Source organism: Ranitomeya imitator, chromosome 6, assembly GCF_032444005.1.
Source record: "Ranitomeya imitator isolate aRanImi1 chromosome 6, aRanImi1.pri, whole genome shotgun sequence".
Taxonomy (NCBI): domain Eukaryota; kingdom Metazoa; phylum Chordata; class Amphibia; order Anura; family Dendrobatidae; genus Ranitomeya; species Ranitomeya imitator.
This window is the reverse complement of record NC_091287.1, coordinates 22,224,802-22,237,434: the sequence shown is the minus strand read 5'-3', so window position 1 is coordinate 22,237,434 and position 12,633 is coordinate 22,224,802. Positions and strand designations below refer to the sequence as shown.

General features: G+C 39.4%; 1 protein-coding gene across 3 annotated transcripts in view; it reads right to left on the bottom strand.

Moving 5' to 3' along the window:
- Nucleotides 1-12,633, bottom strand: part of DGKB (diacylglycerol kinase beta) — a 790,513-nt gene that overhangs the window by 69,814 nt on the left and 708,066 nt on the right. For all 3 annotated transcript variants that reach the window (XM_069729311.1, XM_069729309.1, XM_069729312.1), the window contains exons 23-24: nt 9,784-9,904; nt 8,864-8,924 (exon numbers count right to left, since the gene is read on the bottom strand). In XM_069729311.1, coding sequence (XP_069585412.1) covers nt 8,864-8,924; nt 9,784-9,904 — 182 coding nt within the window. The remainder of the gene's footprint in view (nt 1-8,863; nt 8,925-9,783; nt 9,905-12,633) is intronic.

Genomic DNA, 12,633 nt, shown 5'->3' with positions numbered 1-12,633 from the left:
ATTGCACTTAAGTAGAATACCCGGCTGGGTACTAAAGGTTATCTAAATGTTATTTAAAACTATTTAATCTTGTTATTGTTTGCAACGTTTAAGCGTCCTCACCTCCCATAAAGGGAAGCACCTTTTCTATTCACTTGTTCTTAGCATTCAAAAATTTTGTATGTCTTTCACTGCATTATATTGTTGTTCTTCTTCCCAGTCCAGAGTACTGGATTTAACCGGGGGGAGTGCAGCGCCCCAGAGACCTGGTCGTTGCAGTATAGCGCTCTGCCACTAAGGGGAGCAGCGGTACGTCTGATGGCACTAAGGAGTTCTCCTGACCAGGTATCACTAGAACACATTACACTTCACACTCCGGCCACTAGGGGGAGAAAAAGGCTTTATTTATTGGGCCACTCCTCACACTGGTAAAACTAGGGGACTGAGGAGGAAGTTAGTTAGAAGCTGACTGGGTTGGAACCAGGCAACATCCCGTGGCAGGGGGTGTTGCAGGGAGAAGGCACAGGGGGGTCCCTGTCAGGCGTGGGAACCTGGCAGGTGCCTAGCGAACAGAACATAATGGAACCGCGCCTGCACACCTTGCGGCGGTATCCTAAGAGAGAGACAAGAAGGGAAGGATATTGTGGAAACGTGTAAACGAGATCAGCACAAAGGAGAGCCAGTAAGAGTCGTGCCGAGAGAGGAAGGCAACATCTTACTGAGGTGCATAGTCGGTGGCCGGATCACCGTAGGAGTAACTGACTTCAGGCCTTACTTCAAATTCCGCTGGACAGTTAATCATAGGTTGGCTGTCTACCTTCTACACCTACAAAGACATAGGGGGCAACATTGGGAGAGGGGCGTCTCTAGGGTTCCGGAAGACCTCCAAGCCTTCCCGTCAAACGGGTGGCGTCCTAGCCAAAATATACCTGGGGGATGTTAGAAACTAGCAACATCTGGAACCAAAGAACGAGAGAGAGAGAAAGCTGTAGAGAACGAACGAAGGAGAACAGCAGTTGTGAGGACTATTCCGAATGCTCAGCAGGGTAGGACTACAACACACAGGCGCTATTGGTAGGCAACGATTTCCATCTGCGAAGGAAACTCTGGATGTGCCCATCGGACCGGCTGGTCTCTGATAGCCTGGTTGAACGTGCTCTGGATTGAGGATATTGAAGCCTTCAGTAAAGAGGTAAAGAGACTGCAACCTTGTGTCCTCGTTATTGCCTGCACCTCACACCAGCTGCCATTCCATCACCCCAGTGGATCCCACAGCAGCGTCGGTCACCCTGACCGAACACCACAGGTGGCGTCACGAACTACTGACAGACTGTACCACCACCTTCTTTGGACGCCCCTTAGCAGGGTCGCGGACCGGGTTTAGCCACTGTGACAGCCTCAGAACTGAACCAGAGAGGCCCGGTACCGAAACACGTGGCCCTGTGTCTGGGGGCGCTCCAGTCTCCCAACCTATCTGGAGATGTCTGCTGTGCATGTACCTCACCAGAAGTATCAGAGTATTTCTGTTCTCTGGAGACATTCTGGTCAGGCCCATATCTATTAGATATTTACGCCATATCCAGTAGATTTGCTATAATTGTTAAAATTAGGAATACCCCATTAAGAAGCTGTAAAGTTTTGTGAGGGAATCTGTCAGCAGGATTTCACCCCACAAAATTATTACGTGAGTTTTTCTTTAAGAAGCCCTTGCACTTCACTCATTACTTGTCTCACATGTAAAGCGCCATGGAATAAATGGCGCTATAATAATAAATAATAATAATAATAATAATAATATTAATTGTAACTGTTTGAACTCATTACCTGTATAAAAGACACCTATCCAAACACTCAATCACACTCCAACCTATCCACAATGGCCAAGACCATAGGGCTGTCTAAGGACAAAAGGGACAAAATTGTAGACCTGCACAAGGCTGGGATGCGATACAGGTCATATACAAGCATCTTTTTAGAAGGCAACAACTGTTCAGTCTGGGGCTCCATGCAAGATCTTGCCTTTTGGTGTAAGAATGATTCTAAGAAAGGTCAGGAATCATCGCAGAACTACACATGAGGACCTGGTCAATGACCTGAAGATAGCTTGGACCACAGTCTGAAACATTACGCCGTCGTGGATTAAAATCCTGCAGGGCACACAAGGTTCCCCTGCTCACGCCAGCACATGTCCAGGCCTGTTTGAAGTTCACCAATGACCATCTGGATGATCCAAAAGAGGCATGGGAGAAGGTCATATGGTCAGATGACACCAAAATAAAACTTTTTGGTATCAACTCCACTCGCCGTGTTTGGAGGAAGAAGGATGAGTAGCAGCCCAAGAAAACCGTCCCAACTGTGAAGTATGGTGGGGGAAACATCATACTTTGGGGGTGCTTTTCTGGAAAGGGGACAGGACAACTGCACCGTATTGAAGGGAGGATGGATGGGGTCATGTATCACAAGATTTTGGCCAACAACAACCTTCCTTTTGTAAGAGCATTGAAGATGGGTCGTGGCTAGACCTCCCAGCATGACAATGACCCCAAACACACAACCAGGGCAATTAAGGAGTGGCTCTGTAAGAAGCATTTCAAGGGCCTGAAGTGGCCTAGCCAGTCTCCAGACCTGAACCCAATAGAAAATCTTTGGAGGGAGATGAAAATCAATGTTGTCCAGAGACAGCCCCGAAAACCTGAAAGATCTGAAGAAGATCTGTATGGAGGAGTGGGCTAAAATCCCTGCTGCAGTGTGCGCAAAATTGGTTAAGAACTACAGAAAATATTTTTCTATTGTATCAAATACTTAGTTCATGTAATTAAAAGCAAATTAATAATGTAAAAATCATACAATGTGATTTTCTGGATTTGTTTTAAGATTCTGTCTTGCACAGTTGAAGTGTACCTACGATACAAATTACAGACCTCCCCCTTCTTTGTAGGTGGGAAAACTTGCAAAATCAACAGCGTATCAAAATGTATTTTCCCCACTGTATATAACTCTACAAAAAGCGCTCAAAAATTTTGCTGGGATAAGTCACTCACCCTTACAGTATTCCGTGGTCTTGGGTAGATTTGTGTTAAATATAACATGCCAAAAAAGCTTTAAAAAATGTTGTGGCATTAAATTACTCATCTACAGAGCATTACGTCTTCTTGGGTACACTTTGTTGTATATAAAATCAAGTTGTCAAAATTATTTCGGTATTACATTACTCATTCAAACAATATTACATGTTTTTAGATACATTTTGGCGGTTCATAACCCTTAAAAAAATTGTTCAAACATATATAGGTGTTATATTGCTCATTCACAGAGTATTATATCTACTTGGGTACATTTCGGTGGTATTTAAGCCTCCAAAAATTGTTTAACAATTTATTAGTATTATATTGCTCATCCACAGGGTATTACGTCTTCTTGGGTACATTATGGTGGTATTTAACCCTCAAAAAACTGTTCATAAATTTATTGGTATTATATTGCTGATCCATACAGTATTAGATGTTCTAGGGTACATTTTGGTGGTATATAACCCTCAAAAAAAAGTAATTTTTTTTTTGTATTATATTGCTTATCCATAGAATATTACATGTTCTTGCGTACATTTTAGTGGTATATATAACACTACAAAAAAGCAGTGAGAAATTTGTCTGCATTCAATTACGCTGCCATACAGTTTTACATGCTTTACATTTTGATGTTATATAAAATTCCCAAAAATATTAAAAACATTTTTATCGATTCAATTACTGATCCATACAGTACTGTATTTTGTGCTTTCTGATACATTCAGTGCTTTGTGTAAAACTACAGCAGTTTAAAATTTTTGAAAAACGCTTGGCGTGGTTCAGTCCATAAAATATTTTTTGTCAAAAAATTGACTATGCCATATATACCGTAGAACCTGCTTTGTGTGAAATTTCGTTGGTTTGAAATACAAAAATAAAATTGAATGGCTACAGGACTACACTTTCTTAATATTTTAATAAGTTCATCCAGTTGTTGCCTTCAAGGGTGTATGGATGATCCTGCTTGTAATTTTTTTCTGGCTTAGCACTCTGCATAACATTTAGACTGGGGAGTCAACCACTCCTCTGTGGGTCATTTGCATTGTAGCTGTTCCATCCTGCAAGTTCCACATGGATATTTTCTCTCTGAACCCTGCTCATACAGGTACTATACAGATGATCAGGTTTTTAAATACATCAGATAGGGATTATATATATTAGATAGGACTGCTCTATTATGGGTATACCTTGGCGATTGGTGGAGCAGCTTAACATACTTTTTTTTGCAAAAAAAGTATTAACTAAATACCCTGTATTTTTGTATTTTTTCATCTTTTGACTAGCACTTGCTTATTTACTGTGATTTTTTTTTACAAAAGAGTATTTTTTTACCTCTCTGTGCGCTTTTGTGTCTTCAAGTTCTTTGGTGGTGTGAACAGGTTTCTACAGACTTGTTCACTGTGCAAGTAGCCCATGTGTTTTTGGTTTTATAACATTTAGAAGTGTAGGAATACCACATCTATACTTTGCTTACAATATCTGAATGAGGTACTACAGTTGGTGCCTATAAGGGTGTATGGATGACTATGCTTGTAATTTTTGGCAGGATTTGCACAGCCTTTATGAGTCTAGGAGTACCAGTACATGATAATTTGAACAAAATGTGTGCATGAGGCCCTCCTTTATGTCTAATACAGTGTGTATCTGAGTCCCTCTTACCACACATTTTTGGCAGTTCTTGCTTGCTTCATAAATTACACTGAAATGTACTTTTTTTAATAAAAATTTCAATTTTGATTTACTTAAATTATTTTTTTTAAATCCTTTTAAATTTTGCCTTTTATACAAGTCATTATGCAGGAAAGAATGTTACTTAAAAAATGTATTCATGTAAACTTCAATTTCTCTTTGATTTTGAATGTTTTTTTGTCATTCCTTAACCCCTTAAGGACCAAGCCACTTTGTAGGTTAATGACCAGACCTTAGTTTTCAAATCTGGCCACTGTCACTTTATGTGGTTATAACTCTGGAATGCTTCAATGGATCCCACTGATTTGTAAATTTGTCAAAAATTTGTCAAAAACTTTTACTTTTTATGCCCCTAAATCAGAGCATTATGTCATACAGAATAGTTAATAAATAACATTTCCCACATATCTACTTTACATCAGCACAATTTTTAAACATATTTTTATGTTAGGCATTATAAGGGTTAAAAGTTTACCAGCGATTTCTCATTTTTCCAACCAAATTTACAAAACCATTTTTTTAGGGACCACCTCACATTTGAAGTGACTTTGGGGTCCTATATGACAGAAAATACCTGAAAGTGAAAACATTGTAAAAACTTCACCCCTCAAGGTGTTCAAAACCACATTCAAGAAGTTTATTAACCCTTCAGGTTCTTCACAATAACTGAAGCAATGTGGAAGGAAAAAATGAACATTTAACTTTTTTTCACAAAAATTTTACTTCGGACACAATTTTTTTTTTCTCAAGGGTATCAAGAGAAAATGATAATAGTTGTTGTGCAATTTCTCCATACTACGCCGATACCCCATGTGTGGAGGAAGGCCACTCTTTAGGCGCACGGCAGGGTTGAAGGGAATGAGCACCATTTGAGATTTTGAACGTAAAATTGTTCTGGAATCGAGAGCGATCGCCATGTCGCATTTGGAGAGCCCATGATATACCTAAACAGTGGAAACCCCCCACCAGTGACCCCATTTTGGAAACTAGACACCTCAAGGGACTTATCTAGATGTTTGTTGAGCGCCTTGAACCCCCAGGTGCTTCACATAAATTTATACCGTAGAGATGGAAAATTAAAAATCACATTTTTTCCACAAAAATCATCTTTTAGCATCAAAGTTTTTATGTTCTCAAGGGTAACAGGAGAAATTGGACCCCAAAAATAGTTTTTCAATTTCTCCTGAGTGTGCCAATATCCCATGTGTGGGTGAAAACTACTTTTGAGGCACAGGGCAAAGCTCAAAGCTCATATTTGTACATCCCAGTTATGGTGGCGCACAGTAGATGTGCAGGAGCTGCCTGTGTTTTACACTCAATGCTCCGCTATAACAGGGATATCGGCTAAAAGCTTTTACATATAATTGTAGAGTAGGCCACTAGGGTCAATTCCTCCTGTGGGCCCCAGACACCCCAGTCCGATGCTGGTGGTAAACATCACTGATGCTGATGAACGGATACCGAAGAGCTCTCTCGAGATGTTTTAGTCACTCAGCTGAAATGATAAAACTCTAAACCTGGCGTTGCCTCTGGGTGGTGGCCATCACAGCTCTGCCCCTAACATGAGTGCAAGCACAATTTGGGCAGCACGGTGGCTCAGTGGTTAGCACAGCAGCCTTGCAGCGCTGGAGTCCTGGGTTCTAATCCCACTCAGGACAACATCTGCAAAGATTGGGCGATCTAATAACCATGTATAAGTATATAAGGGGACAATACAAATATCTCGCTGAGGATCTGTTTATACCAAGGAAGGTGACGGGCACAAGGGGGCATTCTTTGCGTCTGGAGGAGAGAAGGTTTTTCCACCAACATAGAAGAGGATTCTTTACTGTTAGGGCAGTGAGAATCTGGAATTGTTTGCCTGAGGAGGTGGTGATGGCGAACTCAGTCGAGGGGTTCAAGAGAGGCCTGGATGTCTTCCTGGAGCAGAACAATATTGTATCATACAATTATTAGGTTCTGTAGAAGGACGTAGATCTGGGTATTTATTATGATGGAATATAGGCTGAACTGGATGGACAAATGTCTTTTTTCGGCCTTACTAACTATGTTACTATGTTACTATGTTACTATGTTACAATTTGTGTGCACCTAAAATCATCAGCGAGGGATGAGTAGAAGAGATGAATCTTAGCCAAAGATATGTTTTTATCCACCCTGGTCTTGTTTCAGACCAATATCTCATGGAGGCTTCCAGTTAAGGCAAACAGCTTGCATTGATTCGTATGTGAGGTGGGGGCAACATGGGGGTCTCCTGGGTCAAAAATACAAAAAAAAAAATCAAATTTTTATCTTTAACCATTTAAATTGTATTAAGGGCCAGAACCATGTCAAATCAACATAGTATGGTAAGACTCTAGGAAAGTTCTTTGAGGTTGCTTCCAATTGGTAAGTTCTGCTTGAAATTTTTTTATTAGGGTATCTAGTACCCCGAGGATCCCAGCCAGGTGGACAACATATTAACCCTGATAGATTACATCCTAGGAATATAGGATTTTACCGGGGGGATGTTCCTTATGAATATATTTACAAAAACGTTACGCTATACTTTTCATATGCAAAATGATGTATGGCTGTACCCTTTGGGGTACCTTTCCATACTTTTTTTAGGTAGGGTTTTTTTTTAGAAGCTATGAGGAGCCCAGCTCTACTTTATCACAACCCTGAAGTGCCACAGTTCACAACCAAACAGCAAATGATTAGTATTAAATAATGTAGCCTCCACCCCCCCTAAGAAAATAAATTCTTGTTAGTACTGTAACCTTTGGAGTAGACATACTTGCCGTCCGACGGTTTCAGTCCCATTTATAATCTGTCTTTATCTTATCTAATTTCTCGAAAAGTCTACTAGCAGGATCTAAAAGGAGTTTTTGGGACTCAAGAGTAATGATTTATTGTATTATAGTCGCCTCAATTTAGGGGTGTTTCTAGTGTTTTCATATTGTTAAAATGAGATTGAGTCTACATTTTCAGAGCCGGGCATCGGAATGAATGTTATTGAGCCGCAAAACCTTTCCTCGGCTGTAAATAACCGAACAATCTGAGAGAGTGCTTACGAAAGGAATCTGAAATGAGGAATTCAGCCTGGTTGTAATTTATACTGCGTAACGTTTTCTTGGAGATAGTCTCTGCTGGGAGGTAAATGGTAGAGAAATGTGATGTGACATTGACATACTGTAATTAGTGAATCACCATTTATTTATGCGAGACAGAAGATACAGCTGGAGAAGGTTGGCAATCCAGAAGAGGAAAGGGGCTAATCTAGCAAATTTTTGATTTATTTGGGATTTGATGGTAGGATCCAACTGATTAAATGTATGGCTATGTTCTTGATGAAAATTTGTCTTGAGTCAATGACAATGTTTAACACTTCCTTGGTACCGAAACAGGAGACGAGAAGCCACTGGCTACCACCTCTTATGTTTGGTGAACATGAAGGATCAGGAATATGAAAATCCAGCAGGCTTGTTTCTTCTTGCCCCCCATCATCCGCCATCAGGGGAGTCCAGTTGCATTCCATAATCCTTAAATGGTCATCAGATTCACTGATCATAGTTGTTATAATGTCAGTTACCCCTCAGTATCGTATATTCAGATTACATAACACCTTTCATTGTGCCATATCGTCGATGAACTGATAAAAACTTTTAAACACAAAATCCAGCTTAATTCACAACTTTGTTTATTCCTCTTTTCTAGGTATGAAAACTATGTAATAGGTAAATTTGTTGAGAAAAGAAGGATTTAGATGACTGATGCAGGTTTGCATAGTAGCCAAAAATATTTCCAACTGATCATGAAAAAAATATAATCAAGCTAAATTAACCGTGAGGGAGGTCCCTGAGTTTGCAGTATTAGTCATTCTTAAACCAAACTGACTTGCAAAACCTGAGGCACTTGGTAACTAAGGGAAGATTTTGTTTTTATTTTATTAAAGCAGTTGAGAAGGTGCGCTGAGCATCCATACTTGGTTTGAACAGTCATTCTGTGCTGACAGAGTCCCTTTAATAGTATTTGTCTTTGAGCGCATCTGACACATTTTACTTTAAACCACTAAATAAGCCCTATTTTTGAGTAGTTTAATCTTTGATATAAAAAAAGGTAAAGTTTTTGAAAAATGGACCTACCGTGCAAGGAGTCTGCATCCAGGGTTCCCCATCAATCTGCATAGGAAGAGACTTGCTGGTCCTTTGAATAAAGACAAGGTAAATTTAAATATAACATGTCAGGGTGGATACCAAGTAGATAAATAATATCTCTAACCCTTGCTGGTTTCTATAAATGTCTTATTTCCTCTGTTGCTGAATGATTTAGCTTTTTCTGATGTGCTGCTTGTTCTTAAGATGGATATGCACATTAGATAGTTGTGGATCGAATCCCATTATAGGAATGGTCTGCCCGTCCAAGCGATTGTGTGTTCTCTATAGGGCTACGTTTCCACAATCAGGAAAAAGTAACGCTTTGGGCGCAGCGTATTTTTGCTGCGTTCTAATCATGCAGGTAAATCCACAGGTGTTAACTGATCCATGCAGATTTACCGCATCCAACTGCATTCGATTATTTCTGTTGCAGAGATGCAGATCCCTGAACATATTAGATGGACGGCATATCCTGCTGAATTTGGTGGGTTTGACCATTTTTTATCTAATGTATAATGGGGCCTTTAGTCAAACAGATACACATTCCCTCTGCTTTTCTATAACTGCATAATCGAAGAAGCATAGAAATAAATATTCTGTAGCTACATATACCAATTATTTGATGACCAAGAAAGTTTTGGAATATTTACAAAGATCCTCAAGCTGGGAGAGCTGAAATATAGACTTCTGGAAGGTGAGGGAGATGACAATTTGCCCTAATAAGATACATTACAAAGTTTTGGAGACACTATAACAGAACAAAAATTTTCTTGGCACAATAACAGCAAAATTCAGTCTCATTTAAAAACTGGGGCTGAATTTGACCCCATTACGGTGCCGCATAAATTTTCATTCAAGCATGTTTTTATTGATAAATATAAAAATAACAAAAATAATAATAATCTTACCTTATAAACACAGAGGAACATTGTGCAAGACGCCTCCCAGCACTTTTCAGTCCTGTGTAAATCTGTCCCATCTCCATTGCTCCTTCCAAGCCAACTACTTCCAAAAGTTGATCACTTAGGTCTAAAAAAGAAGTAGAAATAGCTATGAAACCACATTTTTATCCTTCAAATCTTCAAATAACCATTTTATCTCTTTATTCATTTTATACGTAAGTTTAGCAAACATTATTCTCGTACATCATAAATAATCACAATTATACTGTTTGACAGCCGCAACACATGCAAGGATTGCCTAACAAACAGACAATCCATGCATGTGTTGTGGCTGTTGAACAGCTATGAGACTTGATGCCTCGGGGACTATGACATATGTTTTGAGCACGCAGTACAGTAGACACTTGGTTAGCACACGAGCATGATAACACCTGATCCAAGCCCGTGCATTCATCACTATTCATCACTTACCCTGCAGATATCTACACCAGGCATTTAAAGTTGTCAAAAATTAAAATTGGCTCAAAAACAGTGCTACACCTGTCCACAGGTTGTGCAGGTTATTACATCTCTGACTCAAATAATTAAAGCTGGAATATCAGACAGTTCTCCCAGACATGTGCGGTGCACCAATATCCCGCAGTGGTTTTAGGAGTTGCCTACAACATTTTATTGTTTGCTGGCCCCCATGACCTTTGTCTTAACCTCAGAAAACTTTTCCATGCAATTGTAAAAATGTTGCAGCCCCATGTAAACCTCCGCATCTGTTTCCTCTAATTCAGTGCTCCCTATACAGTGGTCTGAAAAAATAAGCCCCTTTATTAAAAGCCAGTGAATGAGGAGTGATCTGCAAGAGGGGATTGTCCCAGATGATGCAGACTACTTTTTTTTTTTAAGGGAATGCATTGTAGAGGATTTGTGAATGAGAGTTTTGCAGGGTTTCACAGTCAATGAGTGGATACAGTGTGTGGGAATGTTTTCACAGCTCTGTGTCTCTTCTGGCCTCTTCCATAAACGGAGCGACTTCACGTGTCTCCTCATATTAGTGCTACGGGGACACAAAGCATGCTCTCATGAATGACGGCCGATGTCAGCACATTGTGAATGGTGCACACAGTACATCTGACCCTTTGCACTCATTCTTGATCCCCGGATAAAAGTCACTGGGGAGATGGTCGGCCCACTTCCTTGCATTGTTTCAGCTGCTCTGGGAAAATAAATGAGTTGTCTTTTTTTTTTAGTTCTTTTTTTTTTCATTCACTATCAGAAATTTATATAAAATATCATAATTATTATTATTATATTAATAATAATAACACTAATAATCAAAATAATATAATTGTAATAAAAATGTGATCATTTGCTGATTGTTTTAAAATTAAATAATAAATAGAACAATAATATTATACTGTTAATAAAAGAAAAATAATATTTTTGTGTAGTTAGCAAAAATGTTACTAAATATGCTTAAACAGCAAATTATTATGCAAATTATACAAGTTATTAATATAGTTGAATTATTAAAACTGCACCAATGTAAAGGTCTCCTCTCTGGTCCTGGCAGCCCATATGCAGCTTGTGCTCAAAATAATATAATCTTTCTTATGTCAGGAGATCATTGTTGTGTTCTGTATGAAATGTTGACAACTGGTCACATTGTTAATATCAAATATTTGTGTTATATGCATTTGGTGTTTTTTTCCTAATTTTTTTATGTTACTACAATTAAAAAAAAATCTGAAATCTTACAGTATTCACTGAGGATTCTATGCGGATACTTAGTGTTCTGTAGAAATCACATCTCAGCAGTCAGCAGCTTATCATCACCGGCAGGATTACAATAACTGATAACATCAATATATAAATAACACAGGGTCCACCGTTTACAGCTGATAACACAGGATCAACCATTCACAATAGGTGATATCTTACAGCTCACCTCCTCCTCCTGTACAATGACTGGTAACACCTCTATGTACAGTAGATAACGCAGGATCCACCATACACAATAGGTGATGTCACAACTCACCTCCTCCTCCTGTACAATGAATAACACCTCTATATACAGTAGATAACACAGGATCCACCAATCACAATAGGTGATGTCACAGCTCACCTCCTCCTCCTGTACAATGACTGATAACACCTCTATATACAGCTGATAACACAAGATCCACCATACACAATAGGTGATATCACAGCTCACCTCCTCCTCCTGTACAATGACTGATAACACCTCTATATACAGTAGATAACACAGGATCCAATATGTGATGTCACAGCTCACCTCCTCCTCCTGTACAATGACTGATAACACCTCAATATACAGTAGATAACACAGGATCCACCATTCACAATAGATGATATCACAGCTCTCCTCCTCCTCCTGTACAATGACTGATAACACCTCTATATACAGTAGATAACACAGGATCCACCATTCACAATAGGTGATGTCACAGCTCACCTCCTCCTCCTGTACAATGACTGATAACACCTCTATATACAGTAGATAACACAGGATCCATCATTCACAATAGACAATGTCACAGCTCACCTCCTCCTCCTCCTGTACAATGACTGATAACACCTCTATATACAGTAGATAACACAGGATCCACCATTCACAATAGGTGATGTCACAGCTCACCTCCTCCTGTACAATGACTGATAACACCTCTATATACAGTAGATAACACAGGGTTCACCATTCACAATAGGTGGTGTTACAGCTCACCTCCTCCTCCTGTACAATGACTGATAAATTATGATAACACCTCTATATACAGTAGATAACACAGGATTCACCATACACAATAGGTGATGTCACAGCTCACCTCCTCCTCCTGTACAATG